The sequence below is a fragment of the Lissotriton vulgaris genome, chromosome 8, assembly GCF_964263255.1.
Source record: "Lissotriton vulgaris chromosome 8, aLisVul1.2, whole genome shotgun sequence".
NCBI classification, from domain to species: domain Eukaryota; kingdom Metazoa; phylum Chordata; class Amphibia; order Caudata; family Salamandridae; genus Lissotriton; species Lissotriton vulgaris.
The window spans coordinates 792,996,656-793,018,967 of record NC_141696.1 but is presented as its reverse complement, the minus strand read 5'-3'; the positions used below and the strand labels follow the sequence as shown (position 1 = coordinate 793,018,967).

Sequence of the window (22,312 nt, the reverse complement as noted above, 5' to 3'; positions counted from 1 at the left end):
ATAACCCTTTTTGACAGGCGGGAAACCCTGCTTTTAAATATTAAAAAGTCAACCCAAGTATACCTTGTCACCTACATAGTAAGGTGCCTGATATTTAAAAGCTAAGCATGTGTGAAATTAAAGTTGGCATGCTCCTCCAGTAACTAGACCCCGTAACTATTTCCACTGACAGATGTGTAGTTGAATCCTAGAGAATATAAAAGTTTATAAATCTGTACTTTGATCTGTAACTTTTGACAGGAAACTGACAACATTCATTTCAAGACTAATTTTCGTATTCATTAAAGTACAATTGATTGGTACAGTTAGCTTTTTAATAAATAAGTTCAGGAAAAGTAACTTTTAGAAATTACCTTTTCTCTGCTTGAAGCTCTAGGAGTCTACTTTGTATTAGCCTGGCAGCAGCTGCCCAGCAAGTACTTGATTTTAAAGAGTGGTCTATACTACTCCCAGAGCAGAACAACTTTGTATATCCAACCTGCACTTCATCACTGGCGGCCTGAAATTGGTCATAGGTCCTGGCCTACGACTTCCATTTATTACCATTGGGCTTAGTACTTGTTGATGTTATTTTTACTTAAAACTTTAAAAAAGCATATATATGGTTCTCCTTATTGGGTGTTTGTCTTTTTTGTGTCATTTTGTTCACTGAATTATATTCTATTTTTCTATTTTGGTTTGGTAGTTTTATTGTTTGGTGTTTTGACTTCATTAATGTTTTGGTACTGCATAAATACTTTACACACAGTCATAACATAAGTTTATGTACTCTGAGCCATGGCTTTAAGGAGATTGAGCTTGGGTTAATTTTGTGACTTTAGGGGTCAACCTAACAAGTTAGTGTTATTCTTTGAGATGGAACAGCCCACCCCAAATAATAATTCACGTTTGTCACCAATGTCACATCTGTGTCAATTGATGCCCCCAGAGAATTATTCTGCCCCTGAAAAACTGGTGATGATTTTTTCATGCTCACTGTGAACCCCTAATCAGTAAAGTCCACTACCATCTGAAGGTTCTGGTAATATTGCTGGAAATAACTCGCCTGGACCAGCCAGTCCTCCAGGTAAGGGTACAAAAGAATTCCTCCTCTCCTGAGATGTGCTGCCACCACCGCCAATGTCTCTGGAAAGATCCTTGGTGGAGACTTTAAACCAATTAGTAGATCCATAAATTGGTATTGAGAATCCATTATCACAGCAATTCACTATTACCAGTTAGCAGGATGCATTTGTATATATTTGTATATGAAAGTAAACATCTTTCAGGTCTATCAAGGCCAAGTAGTTGTTCTTTTCCAATTGTGGTAAGATTTAGTGAAGCTGTCATTTGAAATGTGTGCCTTGATGAACAGATTTACAAAACCTAGACCAAATATTGGTTTCAAAGTCAAATCCACCTTTAACGGAGCAGTACCTTTTCTAATGCATCTTTCATTCATAGTACCTTTACATCTTGCTCTACTACTTCTAACTGCCCGTTTTTGCATTTTTGTTTATTTGAAAGATTTGTTAGATTAAAAAAAAATAATTCTATGTAATATCGGAATTTTTAAATGTTTCATATCTATTTCTCTGTTCAGGTGGACGGTCGTGTACGTAGTAGTTCCTGATTCGGCCTCCCATTAGTGCTATATGTACTGGGGCACCAGTAAAAAGACATTTGTTGGAAGGGAAACCCTACTGTTTCCACCGCTTGTTTTTCCTCTGCAAAAAATCGATTGTGTACTGCCATTGTGACTATCCTGTTAAATATTAGGCATAATCTGTGTTTGTTGCTCAACGTGAAGGGTAATCCACCTTGTCCACATCTCACCAACAGGTGATCCTACAAAAGGAAAACCTCACTTGCATGCACCCCCTCCCCAACCACCCACCCGCCTCGATTGCCTTTGCAGTCTCATGGATATTTTTCATTTGTTCCAGATCTTGATCTGCTACTGGACCAAAAACATTTCTAAAACATGAAATATTTAACAAGGAATTCCTTCTGAAATCTGTTCCCATTAACCACTGTCTATGGACTGTTTTAATCACAAAGATGCAACTATTCGTTCTTCCCTTTTGGTATTGTTCTTGAAAGTGCTGAAGTACATCTCCAATGTCTTACTATGGCATACATCTATTAAGCAGGGCATTTGAGTTTGCTGTGATCTTTTGTATGCCTGCTGATGAGTCCTTTCTTCTACCCACTGCCTCTAACCTTTTATTTTCTCCAACTGGTGGTTAGCCATGTATGCTTGTGGACTGGGCACTTTTCCTGGCTTCGCCGACAATAAGAGTCTGGTTCCGCATTTGATGTACTGTAGTGGGGGAGGTCCTGCAGTATGGTTAGCTTTTCTTTTAGATTCTGGGGATCCCTGCTCTAAAAGTAGCAGGTTTTTGAATACTTCTCATCTTTGCTATAAAACTGCTTGCATGATTGGCAAGTACCAATTTTTCTTTAAGATTTGACAAAAAAACATGACTCTTCATGTTCCACTTCCATTAGGACCACAAAGGCATATGCTGCTCTTTTATGTACACCTTGATGCATATTGATGTTATCTGGTGGGGATGGTTTACTAAGTTGGGACTCAAACTTTTCCATGAAAGAACCTGTCTCAATTTCATCGCAAATGGCCTCTTCTCCATCCTGAATATCCTATGCAATTTGTCCTCTGGTTGTTTTTCAATTTTATCTATAGAAGTAGGTCTAATTTACCTTTTTGTTTTAGCTTTTCTTAATCTTCCCTGGGTCTAGTTATGTCCACCGGTTTTGTTGTGGCATGGTCTCCTTGATTTTTTCCCTTTTAGGGTAACTGTTCTACTTTTAGGTTGAGTTTTATTTTATTTTTCTCTTTTGAAGTTGACTTTAACGTTAGACTTATAGTGCCTCTCCATCTCAGACTTCAGTCTTTTAATGACAATAAGCTTATAATTTGTTTGTCTTCTGAGACAGAATGTTTTTATTTCTGTTGCTTATCTTTGACTGTCGACGACCTCTGAGCGTGTTTTCTATCTTCTGGGGTAGTCAGTCTTGCTGTCTCCTGTTTATCTTTTGAGGACACACTCTTTGAAATCTACACTTTTGAAATGTCCTCTCTTACATTCAAAGTCGAGGTCTTATCTCGCCCCATCTGATCTCCAGTGTCTGCAAGGAGTCGATGCAATACCTTAGGCTTTTCACTACAGGTGATTCTTTGTTTAGCCGCATTTGGATGGGTTATGTTATGCTTTCCTTCAGCTGAAGTTATCCATGTTAAATGTTTCTACTTACTCAATTGTTTCTTAAATAAAAACATATCAGTAGTCTTATTTGAAAGTTTGGGATCTTTCATGTACCTTTGAAAATCCTTTTGTTTGAGGCACAGTGGATTTGTGTAGTATTACAGAGTCTCTAAATTAGTTTCATGGAGTGATCCTTGTGTCTTGGCTGAATAAGCGCCAATTTCCTCAAAATCAGAATTTGTTTGATGTTCTTCTTTTGCTTTAACATGTTTATTTTTCCTATGAAGTCAATCCCTTTGCCTTCATGTTTGGAGATAGTCTCTTATGTCTGGACAGCATTGATTCTCCTGGCGAATACATCTTAATCCAGTAGGGCAATATAGCCATGTCTCTATTATTAGTGTCTTTGGAATGAACAAAGAGCAAGCTTAACAGACTTCAGACATATGGGCTCCAGTAAAATATAACATACATAGCAGGTGTTCATCGTTAGTAGCAAACCTACTGTTGTAGTTAGAGAAGAACTTGAATAGACTACTTATGCTATAAAACTTAGAGGAAATACATACTCCGACCTAGTCAAAGACTAACACAAAAACCTAATAACCTCAATAGCTAATCGTCATCTTCACTGTAGTATTTGTTGATTCTTGACAGAAACCTTTGCAACTTCTTTGGAGAGATCTCTGTTACAATCCCAGAATGGCGGGCATGTTTTGGGGTACTGCGAGTTTATGGTCAACACCAACTAAAGCTTTGTAACTTTTTAAAAACTTCTTGATTTCACCACTAAAGGGCACAATAATGCACATCATCTGTATATAAAAGAGGATTCCTGCAGATAAATTGGAGTAGCTTAGCATGGGGATTTGGAACTTGGAGTCCTTTCACTTCACTGGCCAGAGTACAGGTCACATGATGAGGTGAATGAACTACATGTAGTCTATGTTTGTTTTCAATGTTATTTGAGTATAAGGGAGGGACATTGCTTTGTTAACATGTACAACAATTCGATTTCTAACTTAACAATTGGGAATAGTCAAGCATGTAAATCTATGAAAGATTCAGTGTTGGAGAATCCCCTTTAGAGTCCAACAACATAGTTCAAGATTGCAACCCCCAAACCTACATTAAAACAGTTTTGTCTAAATGTACATAAAAGTTAAAAAAAATATGTAACTCATACCTAACAGAAGGTGAACCCTGTAGATATCAGACTGTTGAAGTAAACTTCGAAGTTTAGTTTGACATTCAACCAATTCTTCACAATTCTCCAACGCCAAGGATTTTAACCGTTGGACTTCCTCCAAGTACATAACAGCTAGATGGGTATGGTATGTCTCTCTCTGTAAATATCAAAGGAAAGAGCAAGACATAAGCTGAAATATTACACAAATTGTAAAGGACACCTTTATTCACTCACAGTGTGAAGGGCTTTGGGGTCTGTAAAACTGAATAGCGTCAGAGGAGGCAAGGTGAGTTGTGGGTACCCATGAAAGATGGGAGAGGTGAAGAGTACCTCCACAAGCACCCACCTGGCACAATTCATCTATTATCTATTTACCAACACACAGCATCCATTTACATCCATGACACACTCAACTACTGATAACAATCCATCCACTTCATTGATAATTCATTCATCTAATTAGCCACTCGCCCATCATTAGATCCCCAAAAGCTTACCCACAAAACCAGATGCACAGTATAAAATGGGTCTCATTTTGAATTATCTCAAAGTTGTTAAAAGAAAGATATTAGTCTGTACTGCTGCTGCCTTTGTAGTAGCCGTTTTGTGTTAGGAATGCTTGTCTGCTATTTCCCATATGGTACTTCCCTTTCCTCTGTTACTAAAGGAAAATAACACCATTTCAATACATAAAGCCACAATTACCAGCTTTTTACCAAATACTATAACCACGTACAACCACCTAAAAGTTTGTATTCCCAAGTCTTTAACAAAAATGACAATGCACTATTTGTTTCAATGTCACCTTTCACTGAAACAAATGAAGGTTAAAGTAACACTGTTCGGTTTGTTAAAAATATGTTTTTTTTTACTTTAGAAATCCACTGAAAAAAAACAAAAAGTTAAAGTAACGTTATAGTTAGGTGAATTTGTCGGTGACAACATTATTATGAACAAAACAAAATTCCCCAGTTATAGTTAGCAGTGCTAACTAGAACTTGTGCCCCCGCCATGCACTGCTTATGACTTCATATATGACATCACTCATGACGTTCTGACCTCATTTATGACATTACTCATGACCTCACTGATGACATCGCTGATGACATCATCCAATGAGTTTGCTACTTTGTTTTATAGTTTACATTGTGGCGGGTAAGTACCATCTTACTTGTCTACCTAATTTTGTACAGCCTGGGTCCAGCTAATGGGTCTAAGTGTTTACAAGACACATGTGCTCCTAATGTACCACGTTATAAATCTTTTGTATTGAAGACCAACTCTGTGTACAGGTGACAGTTGACTTGTGTTCATGTTTCGCACAAGTTTTTGGCACTGCTGAAAATGTTTCTAGCAGTGCAAAGATTCCACATACTACATACTAATTATTGAAAGCATTCTTAAGTTACTGGACAGAATCGTCAAAGCAGGACAATTTCTACTTAACATAGAAGACTGTGTGCACCAGGTACTAACATATGTACTAGTGTTTGTGTTCCTTTAGAAAATGGGCTATCTGTGAAGTTTTCATCACACTATGATCAGGGCGGCTGACTTCGGAGCGCGGGGCTCACGGTTCGATTCCCGGCCCCAGCGGCAGATCAGCCCAGCATCATGTGACTCTGGGCAATAGCTACTTAATCTCCCTAATGGCCCCCAGCGCCTTGAGACCCTTATGGGTGATTAGTTCCCGCTTCACAAATACCAGGTTTTTATGATCTTTAGAACCTTCAGACCTTGGTTATTTCAAGTGAACAGTCACTCTTTGGACACGTTTTGCATAGAGTGTACACTGCTCTTAGTAGATACTTTTTTATATTCTGTGGTGTATTTCACAAGAGTTTCACGGTCTGCAAACAGTGTGGTACAGAATACACTCTATCAATCAATCAATCAGTGACACTTATAGAGCGCGCTACATACCCGTAGGGTCTCAAGGCGCGGGGGGGTGGGGGGGGGGGTGCCGCTACTGCTCGAACAGCCAGGTCTTCAGCTTCCTCCTGAAGGAGAGGTGGTCTTGGGTCAGGCGCAGGTCGGTCGGGAGGGAGTTCCAGGTCTTGGCGGCCAGGTAGGAGAAGGACCTTCCTCCTGTAGTCACTCTTCGGATGCGGGGGACGGCGGCGAGGGCGTGGTTGGCTGATCGGAGGTGGCGTTTGGGAGCGTAGAAGTTGATCCGGCTGTTGAGGTAGCTCGGGCCTTGGTCGTGTAGGGCTTTGTGTGCGTGGGTGAGGAGGCGGAAGGTGATTCTTTTGTTGACTGGGAGCCAGTGAAGGTCTCTCAGATGTCCGGTGATGTGGCTGGTTCGTGGGATGTCGAGGATGAGTCTGGCTGAGGCGTTCTGGATCCGCTGGAGTCTCTTCTGGAGCTTGGCGGTGGTACCGGCGTAGAGGGCGTTGCCGTAGTCCAGTCGGCTGGTGACGAGGGCCTGGGTGACGGTCTTCCTGGTCTCGGTGGGGATCCACCGGAAGATCTTCCGTAGCATGCGTAGGATGTTGAAGCACGCCGAGGAGACGTTGTTGACTTGCCTGGTCATGGAGAGGGAGGAGTCCAGGATGAAGCCCAGGTTGCGTGCATGGTCTGTCGGTTTGGGTGCGGTGCCCAGGGCGGGAGGCCACCAGGAGTCGTCCCAGGCGGAGGGGGAAGAGCCCAGGATGAGGACCTCCGTCTTGTCAGAGTTCAGTTTCAGGCGGCTGGTCGTCATCCACTCGGCTACCTCTTTCATCCCTTCGTGCAGGTTGGCTCTGGCGGAGGCGGGGTCGTTGGTCAGGGAGAGGATCAGCTGGGTGTCGTCGGCGTAGGAGATTATGCTGAGGCTGTGTTTGCGTACGATGGCCGCGAGGGGGCTCATGTAGACGTTGAAGAGGGTGGGGCTCAGAGATGATCCTTGAGGGACGCCGCAGAGGACTTCGGAGGCCTCTGACTTGTACGGTGGTAGGCGGACTCTCTGTGTTCTTCCGTCGAGGAAGGAGATGATCCATTCCAGCGCCTTGTCCTGGATTCCGATGTTGCTGAGGTGCTGTACTAGGGTGCGGTGGCAGACCGTGTCGAATGCCGCGGAGAGGTCTAGGAGGATGAGGGCAGCTGTTTCTCCATTGTCCATCAGGGCTCGGATGTCATCGGTGGCGGCGATGAGGGCGGTCTCGGTGCTGTGATTGGCTCGGAAGCCGGACTGTGAGGGGTCGAGGGATCCGTTAGTCTCGAGGAAGGCGGCCATCTGCTTGTTGACGGTCTTCTCGATGACTTTGGCTGGAAACGGGAGGAGCGAGATGGGGCGGTAGTTCTTGAGTTCGGTGGGGTCCGCTGTTGGTTTCTTGAGTAGAGCGCTGAGTTTGGCGTGTTTCCAGCTCTCAGGGAAGGTGGCGGTGTCGAAGGATGTGTTGATGATGTCTCGCAGGTGGGGTGCGATGACAGCGTCGGCCTTGTTGAAGACGTGGTGAGGGCAGGGGTCGGTCGGTGATCCGGAGTGGATGGAGTTCATCGTGCGGATGGTGTCTTCGGTGCTGATCGGGGTCCAGGCGTGGAGGGTGGTGGTGGGGGGTGATTGTTCGGTCATGGTGTGCGTTGGTTGGTTGTTGAAGCTGTTGTGTATGTCCGCGATCTTGTTGTGGAAGTATGAAGCGAGGGAGTCACAGAGGTCTTGCGATGGGGTGATGTCGTTGTTCCCTGCGCTGGGGTTGGAAAGCTCTTTCACGATATTGAAGAGTTCCTTGCAGTTGTGTGCGTTGTTGTCCAACCGTTCCTTGAATGCTGTTTTCTTGGCGGCGCGGATCAGCTGGTGGTGCTTCCGGGTGGCAAGCTTGAAGGAGGTCCTGTTGTCCGGTGTAGGTTCCCTTCTCCAGACTTTCTCGAGGGCTCGGCAGTTCTTCTTGGAGCTCTTGAGTTCGTCGGTGAACCACGGGGCTTTCTTGCTGCCGGGTCTGCTGGGCGGGGTCCTCAGCGGGGCGAGCTCGTCCGCGCAGATGCTGATCCACTTCGTGAGGTTGTCGGCGGCCTGGCTGGGGTCCGCTGAGCTGGCAGGAGGGTGCTGGCTCAGGGAGGTGGCGAGCTGGTCTGCTGTGATCTTGTTCCAGCTTCTGCGGGCGGCCTGTTGCTGGTGGTGGTGGGTCGTTCTCTTGAAGGTGAAGTGGACGCAGCTGTGGTCCGTCCATTGAAGCTCTGTGGCGTGGCTGAAGTCGATGTCTGTGCTGGAAGAGAAGACTGCGTCGAGTGTGTGTCCGGCGAGGTGGGTGGGGGTGGACACCAGTTGCTTGAGTCCCAGGTTGGCGAGGTTGTCGAGCAGGGTGCTGGTGTTGCGGTCGTTGTTGTTCTCCAGGTGGAAGTTGAGGTCCCCCAGGAGGATGTAGTCAGAGGAGGGGAGGGCAAGCGGGCTGACGAAGTCGGCGATGTCCTCGCTGAATTGTGTGCGTGGTCCAGGGGGTCGGTAGATCAGGGTGCCTCTGAGGGTGGTGTTCGGGTTGGTGTGGATCTGGAAATGCAGGTGTTCGGCGGTGGTCAGGGTGTTGTCGGTGCTGGTCGTGAGGCGGATGGTGTTCTTGTGGATGATGGCGATGCCTCCTCCCATCTGGTTGGCGTTGCGGTCCCTCCGGACGATCTTGTAGCCCTCTGGGATAGCGATGGCGATGTCGGGAGCTGAAGAGGCGTTCATCCAGGTCTCCGTGAGGAAGGCAACGTCAGGGGCTGTGGTGTCGCGGATGTTCCAGAGTTCGATGGCGTGTCTGTGGACGGAGCGGGTGTTGAGCAGGATGCACCTGAGGTGGGTGCTGCTGGTGTTCGACTTGGCGGGTGCTGGTGCGAGGCAGGTCCGGATGCAGGTGAATTTGGAGGCGTGGCAGCTGAAAGGTCCGTGGGTGCGTCGTGGTGTGGCTTGATGGCATTCTGGGAGTCGGCCTGAGTTGAGAGCGATGAGGGTGAGTAAACAATCTTAACAGTATCCACTTTTCTACTCGTATCCATATAATTTCTTAGTGTAGGTTTAGTGACTGCCAGAGATTTGATGCAGGTAAAGACTGTACGGTAGTAGGGCATTGGTTATGTTACAAGGTTTGAGTATTTGGAGGAACTTGGTTGTCCCTTAACAGTGCACAGATTGCACGCTGTGTGCAGGATAGGTTACCCTTTCATAAGAGGTTAATAGTCAACATGAACTCGGCTACCCATGGAGTGTATGGTATATGGTTAATGTTGCAAATAACACAAACTTGCTTATTTATGGTAGTTGTAGGTTTGATAGCAGTAAAGGTGCTTCATATTCTTCTTAGCTATTTTGCACTTACTTTCATATCTCTAATGGTATACCGGTTTATAGAGCAATGTGTACAAAAGAAGGTTGGATGATGTCATAAATTATGTCATCTGAGATGTCACCAGTGATGTCATAAATTAGGTCATAGAACAGGTCATGAGTGATGCCACATGTGAGGTCATTAGCAGTGCATGTCGGGGCCTACAATTATAGTCAGTGCTGCTAACTAGAACTTGTGAATTTCTCTGGTAGGATTTTTTAATTCCAAAATGTTAATGTTGTCACTGACCGATTCACCCAACTATAACTTTACTTTAACCTTTGTTTTATTCAGTGAATTTCTAGTTTTTTTTTTACCTAAACGAACACGTAATTGCCATATGTAAATACAACCCCTGCTGCGCACAGGGAGGAGGGGTTGGCTGGAGGCCTGTACTATGTGGGGAGGGCCTGGCCAGGACCCCTGGCTCTACGACAAACAAAACAAACAATCTACCAATACAAATACAGGCAAGTAAGACAGGGAATTACAACTATAACTCTGACTTTCTGAAGGCCCTTAATAATTCTGAAACGCCCAATAGCGCTAGAGCTCTTACTATCACGGATCCCACAATCTCCATGCCCTGCGGATTTCACTTTACCCCTAACCATGACGTAAACGCACGGCATGCTGGAAAGCAAATAACCCCCCCAATCGAAACCATACACTAAGACGAGCATAAACTGCCGCTCGCTCCCCAAACACAAAGCTAATATTTACCTACTTTTCAATGACGAACCGGATGCGGTTTTCCTCACAGAAACCTGGCTCCATGAGAGCTCAGGCCCAGACATAGTAGTAGCCTTACTTTTTAATTATGCTATAGCACGAGTGGATTGAACGAAAAGAATGGGGTTTGGAATTTTGGTAATATTTTTAAAAAACTTAAGCTGCACTCTGGAGCAGCTACCCATTCCTGCATTTGAAGCTGCACTATTCAGACTTACTTTCTCCCCCAAATTTACTTACTCGGGAGTGCTAGTATATCGACCCCCAGAACACCTTGCTAATTGGATTCCCACTTTTATGGAAGCTATTTCATCTTTTGCCACTAATACAGCTAATTTCACAGTATTAGGAGACATCAATCTATATCTGAAAGACTCTACCTGCAAAAACAGTGCCAGACTTATTTCGGACATGGCTTCCCTAAATCTAGAGCTTCTCAATTCCGGTCCAACCCATACAGCCGGACATCTTTTAGACCCCATCTTCTCTAATCTAAATACAATCACCTGCACCCCAGCTCTGCCTACAAGCTGGTCTGACCATTATCAGATAAACTTCACACTGACCACCCCATCTGATAAGAGGACCTCAAGTAACGCAAAAGAAACGGGAAGCACAGAGAAACTGGAAAAAGTTAGACATTGATAAATTAAATTAATACCTTGATGCCCACAAACCATCTTTAGAGCAAAAAGTTGATCCCATCGCTGCTACGGTGCAAAACTGGCTTTCAGAAGCCATTGATACCTGCCTTCCCACTATAAAGCATAAAAGAAACATCCATCGCCCACCGGCGCCATGGTATAATGAATCTCTAAAAATAATAATAACTAGATGCAAGATCCTTGAAAGAAAGTGGTGGAGAGACTATGCCCAATCTTCCAAACAGGCCTATAAAATAGCTCTGAGCGAATATCACAAACAATGTAAACAAGCTGGCGCCAAATTTGTGAATTTAACCATCTCAAAGGCGACAAACTGTGCAAAAACACTGTTTGACACAGTAAAAGAACTCGCTGGCTCGGACTACTTAGCCAAACCACCGATATTGACTCGAACCAAATGAGAGGAATTAGCAGCCTTCTTTATAAATTAAGTTGAAGGAATATACCAAGAGATTGTCTCACAAGATAATGTACATGATATCTCAGTGAGTTTTAATACACCTATGTTAGTGGCGCCTCCTCCCCCCTCTATGCAAGAACACTGTCAAAACGCTGTTGGCTGCTCCCTAATTGACTGGCCCCACCTTACAACGGAAAATATGGATGCACTTCTAAAATCCATTAAATCAGGATGACCGAAAGACCCACTTCCAGCCAATATTCTCAAGCAACTTAATTACTCCGCACTATCAGTTTTAACCCACCTTTTAAACACATCGAGTCAGTGATTCCCTCCACATGGGAACACGCCATGATTCACCCATTATTAAAAAAGGCTAATGCAGACCATACTGAAACCAAAAACTATCATCCCATATCATTGCTTCCGATTCTATCAGAAATACTAGAAAAACACATTCATATACATCTGACGCAATATGTTACAACACATCACTTCTCCACCCTTCACAGTCAGGCTTCAAAGCAGGCTTCTCGACTGAAACCACTCTCTTAGGTGTCACGGAAGCAATCAGTCAGTATTTAGACAGAGGAGAAACGGTGGCGCTCATTCTGCTGGATTTGAGCTCCGCATTTGACACCATATCACACACTGTGCTCATAAACACACTGAGCAAAATAGGAATAGGCGGAACAGCTCTCAAATGGATTCAGGCTTTCCTTTCAAATAGAACCTTTCAAGTTTTTTCCCAGAACGCTTGTTCAAAAACATACTCTTTTGCACATGGTGTACCATAAGGATCCATTTTAAGCCCACTACTGTTCAATCTCTATGTAAAGCCTTTAGCGGAGCTGGCTGAAAAATCCGGTCTGTCAATCTACTCCTACGCAGATGACTCACAAATCATGTTTTCACTATGCGCAAAACCCCAATGATACCTCCACACTCAAGACAGGACTAACTAACATAGCAGCCTGGATGCAATCTAACTTCCTAAAATTAAATGGAGAAAAAACAGAGGTACTAATACTAGGAAAGTAGAAAGATCTTTGGAGTCTAAAACACTGGCCAGACAAAATGGGCACTCTCCCTATCCCTTCATCACAAGTGCGAAATCTAGGCGTACTCCTTGATGACACCTTGAGTATGCACGCCCAATCAGGAAAAGTCGCGCCCACATGTTTTTCCATCATCAAATGGCTGAGAAGAATCTGCTGGATGTTACCAGAAACAACAAGAAAAACTGTAGTCAATGCCTTAATCATTTCCCGGCTTGATTATGCAAATGTCCTTTATGTAGGGTCAAACAAACATAATCCATAATCCACAGACTACAGATGGCCCAAAATGCTGCAGTCAGACTGCTATGCAAAGTCCCGAAAAGAGAATCCATCTCAGCATACTGACAAACTACATTGGCTGAACATTGAAATTTGTGCGAAATTTAAAACACTCACCTACATGCACAAAATTAAATCTGGAATGGCCCCCAACTACCTCTGTACTTTGGCCAAACCCTACACCCCATCCAGAAATCTAAGATCAGCCTCCCAAGGCAGTTTTGTGGTGTCTAAATACAAACTGGCACGGATGGGAGGAAAATCCTTCACACATTTAGGGCCATCTTATTAGAATTCCCTCCTAATCTCACTCAGAAAAGAAACAAGCTACTCCAATTTCCGTAAGCTGCTTAAAACATGGCTTTTCGACAAATAAGATGCCCAAGCGTTGCTTTGTCATGGCTTTTCTGTCTGCGCCAGGAAACCCATCTCTGGGTAGCTGATGCGCAATATAAATTCAAATAAATAAATAAAGAAATAATCTTTCTCAGATGACGAATGTGCATAGTATGGTGTGGGGAGGGACGGGCTCTGCTTTCAGACCCCCCTCTCAGATACCAGATGTGCGTAGTAGGGTGTAGGGAGGGACTGGCCTCTCCTTTCAGACACCGCTCTCAGATTGTAGGGAGTGGGCACGGACTGGCCTCTCCTTTCAGACGCCCTGCTCAGATGACTGGTGTGCATAGTAGGGTTTGGGGAGTTCTCCTTTCAGACCCCTATTTCAGATGGCAGGTGTGTGTGATCTGGTGTGGGGAGGGACTGGTCTCTCCTTTCAGACCGTTCTCTCTCTGATGATGTGTGTGGTTCAGTTTGGTGTTGGGAAGGACAACCCGCTCATTTCAGACCCCTTCACTGAGATGACGGTATGTAAGTGGGGTGTGGGGAGGGACAGGCCTATCCTTTTACACTGGTTTGTCCGCTGAGACCTCTCATACGGGTGACAGGTGTGCATAGGAGGGTGCGTGGAGGGACTAGCCTCTCTTCTCCGAACTCTCTCCTGGACGATGGGTGTGCATAGTTGGGATTGGGAAGGGACTGTCCTCTCCTTTCATTCCTCTGTCCTGGATAACAGGTGTGTATAGTAGTGTACATGAAGGGACTGGACTCTGTGACTGTGTGCATCTGTGAGTGGTTGTCCGAGTGACTGTACTGGTGTGAGTGGGTGTGTGTAAGTGGGTGACTGAGTAGCTGCATGAGGTCACTTAGTGGCTGTCTTGGTAGGTATGTCAGGGACTGTATACGTGAGTTAGTGCCTGTGTGAGGGGTTGTATGGATGTGTGAATAGGTATGTTTGTGGGTGTGAGAGTGGTTGTATGAGTGAGTGGCTGTGTTAAGAGGCTGTACAGGAGAGTGTTTGCGAGTAGCTGCATAGGTTAATAACTGGGCGTGTCAGTAGCTGTATGGGTGAGTGTGTGGCTGGGTGAGTGGTTGTATGATCAGGCTCTATGAGTGTTTGTGTGTGTGTGTGTTTCTCTCTCTCTCCCTCATTTTCAACGAGTGAAATTTAAGCCTAACTATAATGTCCACTGTAACCTTTGTTTTTTCAGTGACTTACACAGCTTTTTTTGTTTTTGTTTTTAATTTTTTGAAAACCTTTATTGAAATCAGAACACACAGCTATGCAGCCTGACATCCCGGAGGCAAGGCAGCAGGGCTAACAGGAGAGAAATAGTGTCAAACAAATGAGACATAATCGTCGAAGGTTAATTTTATATTAAGATGAAGTGCAACAAAAGGGCGCCCGCGGGCGCGAAAGTGGCAGTGGGGACAGTGTGACGCTGGGTGTCGGGGATGGGTAGGGGAGGAAGGCAGGGATATGTTCATCAAGGATAAGTTACCAGAACGGGAAGGAGGAGGGGGGGAAGGTAACAGGAGAATATATTACAGTAGAGCTCAGTTGGCGTCACAGGCTAGGGAGACACATTATCATGCAGGCTGACTGATTCAGGCGGTAAGCACACATCTCCCCTGTACTCATTCCATGCTCCCCAAATTTTAGTCCAAGTTCGAGGTCTCCCTCTGGCCACATAGACTGTCTTCTCCCTGAACATGCACCAGTCCATGTTGGCCTTCCACTGTACCAGCAGGGGGGCCGCGGGCGCACCCCATTTTTGGGCTATGTCCCTCTTAGCCACCATGTTCCCAAGGGTAACCCATCTAGTCTGCGCAACGTTGTGATCGGAAGGCTCCCATACGTTCAGAAGGCATCTACGGGCTTCCGCGTGAGCAGCCACGCCAGGCACCTCCTCCATAACTCGGTGCACTCTCCTCCAGTAGGAGGCAATCACCGGGCATTCCCAAAGGATGTGCAAAAAAGTGGCAAGAGCTCCGCAGCCCCTACGACAGAGACCGTCAGGCGAGAAACCCATGCGCATTAATCGGGGTCCTGTCATATACACCCGGTGCAGGATCTTAAATTGCACGAGGCGAAGACGGGAGGAAATGGCAACCTCCTTAGGGGAGGCAACTGCGCTCTGCCAATCCTCATCGTCCAATTCAAGGCCGTCCGCCACCCACTGGTCTCTCAAGCTAAGGAGGAGGTCCGTGCGCACATTGATCAATTTTTTATAGGAGAGGGAGATTGCGCTGTCCGGCATGTGCCCATCTAGTATCCTGTCTTCCAGAGGGGAACTCTCAGGAATGACACCGTCCGGCGGAGAGGCCGAAAGCAGCGCGTGTCTCAGTTGAGCGTAGCGAAAAAACTCTGTCGCGCCCAGCTGGTATTCGGTTTGTAACTGGGGGAAGGTCTTAATTGAGCCCCTAGAGAGCATATCATCAACCCTGCTGATGCCGATAAGGTCCCACTTATCAAATCCCTTGGTGCGCCATAGTCTACCCAGGATGTCCGAATCAAAGAGGGGAGTGAACCTTGTGAGTCTGCCTTGCCACCCTTGTGCCTTAGTAACCGCTCGCCAAGTGCGGACCGCCGTACGGGTGGGGCCCGTCAACCGCCGGTCAAAAGACTTCGAGTATAGGGCCCGATAATAGTTACCATCGCCCATCAACCATCTATCCATGGCTCCCCACTGGGCCATAAAAGCCGTGGTTGAGGGCAGCTAGTTGCGAAGACCAATAGTAGCGGCGCACATCTGGGAGGGCGATGCCACCGTCGTACCAGGGGAGTGTGAGTTTGTAGATGGCAACGCGGGGCCGGCCATCCCAGAGGAGGGTCCGGAGGAGGCCTTCAAGATCACGAAAATAGCGCGCCGGGACCGGGTCCTGGGCGTTTTGGAGTGCGTATAGGAACCTGGGCAGGGCCATCATCTTGAACAGAGCGGCACGGCCAAGAAGGGAGAGCGGCAGTTTACGCCAGCTGTCCACATCACGCCGTAACCGCTGAAGAGGTGGGAGTAAATTGTTATCATGCCTCAACTTGGGGTCACCAGAGATGTAGATGCCCAGGTACTTGAAGCCGCGCGTGGCAATCTGAATCCTGCAGCCTCTGGGGAGGCGTGGAGTATCTCCCTTGAGGACATATAGGGAGGACTTGGCCCAGTTGATAATCAGGCCAGAGTACCGCCCGAAAAGTCTGATCACATCACAGGCCACAATGAGGGACCTGCAGGGGGAAGTCAGATAGAGCAGGATATCATCAGCGTACAGGGAGACCCTGTCTTCGAAGCCAGGGGCCCATGTAATGCCTCGCAGGTCAGGATGCACACGTAGTAAAGCTGCTAGCGGTTCAAGGGCCAAGGCAAACAGAAGGGGCGAAAGGGGGCAACCCTGTCTAGTACCCCGACGTAGGGGGAATGGCGCCGACAGGCGACCGTTGACCGTAACATTAGCCATCGGGTCCACGTACAGTAGCTTCACCCAGCTCACAAAGACCGGTCCAAACCCGAGTTTGGTCAGCACTGCCCAGAGGTATGGCCATTCGAGCGAGTCGAAGGCCATAGTGGCGTCGAGGGACGCGAGGACAGCCGGCTCTTCGAGAGTGTGGGCCCTGGCCATGACACCATGGAGGCGTCGCAAATTGAGAGCGGTGTTTCGGTGGGGGATGAAACCCGACTGGTCGGGGTGCACGAGGTCGCTAATGACGCCAATCAGTCGGTTGGCGAGCAGCTTGGCGAGGACCTTGGGCTCCACGTTAAGGAGAGAGATAGGACGGTACGATCGACAGACGTCCCGTGGCTTACCCTCCTTGTGGATGACCACGATGGTAGCCAGTCGTTGATCCAGAGGGAGACAGCCCTTCTCAAAGGACTCCAAGAACATTTTACGGAGGTGCGGGGAGACCGCATCCGAGCGGATTTTATACAGTTCCACCGGTATGCCGTTAGGCCCGGAGGCCTTTCCGGTCCGCAGGGAGCGGATCGCAAGGTCAATCTCGTCAGCGGTGATGTCTCTATCCAAGTCCGCTCTCTCATCCTCGGAAAGGCAGGGTAGGTCAATATCCGAAAGGAAGGCCGATGAGTCCGCCTCCGAAAAGTCCGAGGCAGACTCATAGACCCCCCGAAAGTAGCCAGCGAATGAGTCGACGATGGCACTAGGGTCCGTAAGGACCACACCGTCATCACCGAGGAGTTCGGGCACCACACGGCTGGCCATCTCCCTTCTGTCTAACCAAGCCAGCAACTTCCCGGCCTTATCGCCCACATCGTAGATGCGGCCTCGCTGTTCCTTGGCTAGAGCGAGTGCGGCATTCGTGGCCATGGCATGGTACTCCGCTTGTTTCAGCGAGAGGGTATGCAGGACAGAGGGGTCCGGCTCGGGCCCCAGCTGGGCCTCGAGACGCAAGACCTCCTGCTCAACAACCAACATGTCAGAATCCCTAGTCCGGCGGGGCGGGCCTCAGCGATGAGCGCCTGGGCCTCGCCACGGAGCACCGTCTTGAAGGCCTCCCAGAGCGTAACGGCCGACCTCACCGAGCCCACGTTCTCGGAAAAATAAAGATCAATGGCTTTGGCCAGGAGGGAGCGGGTTTTGACGTTACGAAAATACCACGGATTGACCGCGGCCGGTCGTTCCGACAGGACCACCCCAAAATCGAAAGAGACCCATAACGGGGAGTGATCAGAAATGCCCCGCGCCAGAAAGCGGGCTTCGGAAACGGCCAGTGCGTCCGAAGCCAATGTGAGGACATAATCAATGCGAGAAAGACTCCCGTGTGCACCCGATAGAAAGGAAAATTGACGGAGCGTGGGATGTAGAAGTCGCCACCCGTCTACCAGACCCATGGACTCGAGAAAGGAGGGCAGCCACATCTGCGGGCTACGTAGGTCGCGGGGCGGTTGGCGATCAAGCAGACCAGAGCAAACTGAATTAAAGTCACCCCCCACTATCAACCGGCCAGCCGGCATAGACAAGATGGCACCACCAAGGTCCTGAAAGGTACTAGATTGGAGCCCCGGGGGGACGTACACAGAAAACAACGTGAGGGAACGCCCTTCCCATCTACCAGCCACGGCAGCGTACCGCCCCCTGTCATCAATCAAGGTGTCCTCTATCTCTAGGGGAAGGGACGCGCGCACGAGGATGCTCGCCCCCCCGGGAGCCGGAAGAGAACACCGAGTGTGCCACCATTTTGTAACCCTTACGATTCAAAGCTTTACAAGCGTTGCCCACCAAGTGAGTCTCCTGAAGAAGGACAATATCTGGCATGTGCCGTTTAATCAGTTGTATCACCACCCCTCTCTTAATTCGGTCACCCAACCCGTTAACATTCCAACTGAGAATTCTTAACATCCTACCCCCCATCCCCCCACTGCCCGTCCCACCCAATGCCCAAAGACACCCGCATCAAAAACAGTTCAGGAGCACCAATGTCCCATTGCCACACTAGAGAAAGAAAGGAAAAAACAACACACAAAATAACTGTCCCCAACAAACCCCCCACCCTGCACCCCTGCAGTAGACTAAAAAGCCCCCCCAACCAGCAGTGTGCCTGTCGCCCCATTAACTACTCTACGAAAGATCCAGAGGAGTAAGGAATCCCCGTGAAAACGTCCCGCCACCCACCATGTAAATGAAGGAGAGACCATTAAATAACAAAGCACCAGTCCGGCGGTCATTCGAGGCGGGGGTAGCATCAGCTCCTAGTTCAGTCTTGCCGCTCCGCTCCGCCCGAGGCGCCTCAAGCTTCATCCTCTTGTTCGTCACGAGTAGGCGAAACAGTGTCCAACCATTCACTGACATTTTCAGGATAGTCAAAAAAGAGGGCACGTCCCTTGTGCTCAATACGGAGTTTCGCAGGGAACATCATTGAGTACTTGAGACCCAAGTCTCTGAGGCGTCTCTTCACCCCGGCGTAGCTCAAGCGCTGACGCTGCACCAGCCTGGTGAAGTCCGGATAAAAGTGCACCTCCGCATTTTGGTAATGAAGTGGTCCATGCGATCTGGAAGCTTGGAGGATCGCGTCCCGGTCCCTGAAGTTGAGGAGGCGCGCCACAATCGGTCGCGGCGACGCTCCCGTTTTCGGCGGGCCCCCCGGTACACGGTGGGCACGCTCCACTGAGAAAAAGTTACTCAGTCCAGAGGGCGCCAAATGAGTCTTAACCAAGTCCTCCACAAATAGGTCAGCAGCGTCATTCTCGGATCCCTCCGGTACCCCTACTATGCGGACGTTCTGCCTCCTGGCTCGCCCCTCAAAGTCCTCCAGCCGCCTTGAGAATAGATCAGCGGACATCCGCAGGTTGCGGACCTCAGTCTGTAACTCGGAAACGTCCGAGGTTAGGCTGGCGGTCTTGATGTCGAGAGCCTTCACACGCTCGTTGGTCTTGCCCAAATCGGCCCTTATGAGGGTGATATCAACAGCCATGGAGTCCACTTTATGAGTCAGGGTCTCGTGCTGCTGCTGCATGTCGGCCCGGAGGCTAGTGATGGCACCCATGATGTCCACGAGGGTGGGGTCCGATCCATCCAGTGGGCTCGTCGATGGGGTCCCTTTAGAGACAGCCCCAGATGTAGGTGGCGACTTGAGATTCACATATCGCTCCATGCGATTATTCTGCGTTTGCGATTTGCCCCGACCACCTTTATTCGATGCCCTGTCCGGATCACCTCTGCCCGCCATGATGGGTACGTGAGAACAAAGGCGAGGTGGTAACAGGTCTGGGTCCACAGCCGAAAGGCAGACGGATTAAGGAGGCAAGACCAGGGTGTAGAAGGCTCAAGCAGGAGCGCAGTTACTTCACCAACGAGGGCGGCAGGCGGGCACTACGCAGTCCGATCGTGCGAAGTGACGAAGTCCGGAGGGACAATGGCACCGTCACGGAGCGAAGTTCAGCTCGACGTAACTCTGCTCAGGATCCACTGATTCGGAAGCCGATTGCAGCCCCCACCTCAGCAGGCCACCAGCATTACAATTCCACCAATGTGGACCAGGATTTCAGGCAGGAGAGTTGCGGTGGGTCGGACGGTCCACGGAGCTCCGAGCTTACGCGGCCATCTTGGTCGCCCGCGAAGCTCCCCCCCTACACAGCTTTTTTTATTCCAATTCCTAACCATAACATTCCTGTAACTTTAGTTATTTTCAGTGAATTTCCATGTTTTTAAGAATTCTATTTCCTAACTAGAACGTCCCAGTAAGTAACCTTTGATTTTTTAAGTGGATTTGTAAGGTTTAAAAAAAAATGTATTTCCTAACTGTAACCACTAATATTTGACACCAAGTGTATTAGTGAGTGCATGGGTGACTCAGTGGGTATAGGAGTATTTTTGTAAGTGGGTGTGAGAGAGTAGAAGTGGGGCTGTAAGTGGGTATATGAGAATCTGCATGGTCTGTGAGTGGGTGTGCGTTTCTCTGATAGGGGCTGGCAGGAAACGCCGCTCTGCCAGCAGAGTTTGCTGAATTTTGCCATTCATCTTGGAACACACATTTTGGCAAAAACTCCGCCAACTGCCGGCAGAGCATAGTTTAACGGCGCAATTACCCCTAAACTTTATCCCCCAACCACTAGTGCACCAGGGGGCCCCTTCGCAGATTGTTTGATAAAGGGGGCGGGGCCTCAGAGGAGGTCTCAGCAATACCTCTGTAGGGTACTTACTTGTGACAACAATAGGGGCTCTTGGCCTCTAATGACCCTCAACAACCAGTAGTGTGCCAGGATGCTCCTTTTCAAAGTGGTTGAATGCCGTGTGCAAAGCACATCAGTAAGCGGTCCCTGATGCGGCGCATTCTCCGGGACAACCAAACTGGTCCTATTGATGTAAAGACAATCCATGAGTGAATACACAAGGATTAATGATAATAAATTATAAAAGCAGGACCGCAGTGACTCATTGAGTCTGCGCGCACAACTCGGATCACCCAGGTCATTTGGCCAGCTTTCTCAACTGTGGACCCGCCATTGCCTTCCAGATTATTTCCTCCTTGTCCCCTTGCTAATACGAAGACGGTCATTGTACCGCCACTCTCCTAGCGCTGCAGGCTCCCTGGTCGGACTCCACACTGTTATCCAGCGTGGCTTTCTTCCAGTTCGGAACCGCCACTGCGTACCTGCTTTTATAATTTATTATCATTAATCCTCGCGTATTCATGCACGGATTGTCTTTACATCAATATGGCCGGTTCTGCCATCCCGGAGAACCTGCTGCATCAGGGACCGCTTACTTATGTGCTTTGCACAAGGCAAATCTTTCTCAGGCATGTAATACCATGTCCTAATGATGATCCCAGTCTGTTCTTACGGGGACGAAACGTTGTCGACTAATAGTACACCACAAACACTATCCAACTTGCTCTTTAAACGTAACAGTGTTGTTGTTCATTTTGGCTTGTTTTATCTTCTGTATAGTTCACAAGCTTGTCTCCTTGTCTGAGTTTTAGTTTATGTTTTATGTTGCATGTTTTGCATTAGACGCAGGACTGTATCTCACTTTACTTTGTGTCTCGAACTGAAAGCATCATTAAAATAACCCTGTCAGGCTGGACAACTTTAATATAGTACTGATTCAGAGTCTATATTCATTCCCTTCCTATGTTTCTCCCTGTCAGGGACAACTGTGTTTGTAACTTACCAATACCCAAGGTCCCTGACCAAATCAATTGGGTTCCCTTGTCCTTATTAACACAACCAATTACATTTCAGAACAGGGACTGTTGGATCCTCAGAGGATCAGTGCGTGTCCCAATACATTTTCTTTTCTTCAAATTTCTCAAAAACTACTGAAAGGATTTACACCAAATATCAAATAGGGTTCATTCTGGACCCTATCAATACCTTTCTGACAAATTTGGTTTAATTCCATCCAGCGGTTCGGGCAGTAGTCATGTCTAAAAATCTCTATAGAAATTAACGTTGGAAAAATATTTGACACCCCTTTTTCTCAGCCGTCGCTTAACAGATTGTCAAGAAACTTTCCATGCAAAACAAGAAACACTGGGGCACTTATTTGGGGGTAAATTTCATAAAGATTCGTCAAACTGTGGCAAAGATATAGACATGTCAAAAATCGCTTTTCCTATGGCAACATGGTCCTAACTAGGACTACCTACTGGCGACTGCCAGTAGGATAAATAAATATTATATTATATATATATCCACAGATTACTTA

The 22,312-nt window shown here is 47.5% G+C and overlaps 1 protein-coding gene across 1 annotated transcript in view; it reads right to left on the bottom strand.

Annotated features, from left to right (window-relative positions):
- Positions 1-22,312, bottom strand: part of TGFBRAP1 (transforming growth factor beta receptor associated protein 1) — a 255,012-nt gene that overhangs the window by 116,881 nt on the left and 115,819 nt on the right. Inside the window, exon 9 of the mRNA XM_086934675.1 lies at positions 4,396-4,555. Coding sequence (XP_086790801.1) covers positions 4,396-4,555 — 160 coding nt within the window. The remainder of the gene's footprint in view (positions 1-4,395; positions 4,556-22,312) is intronic.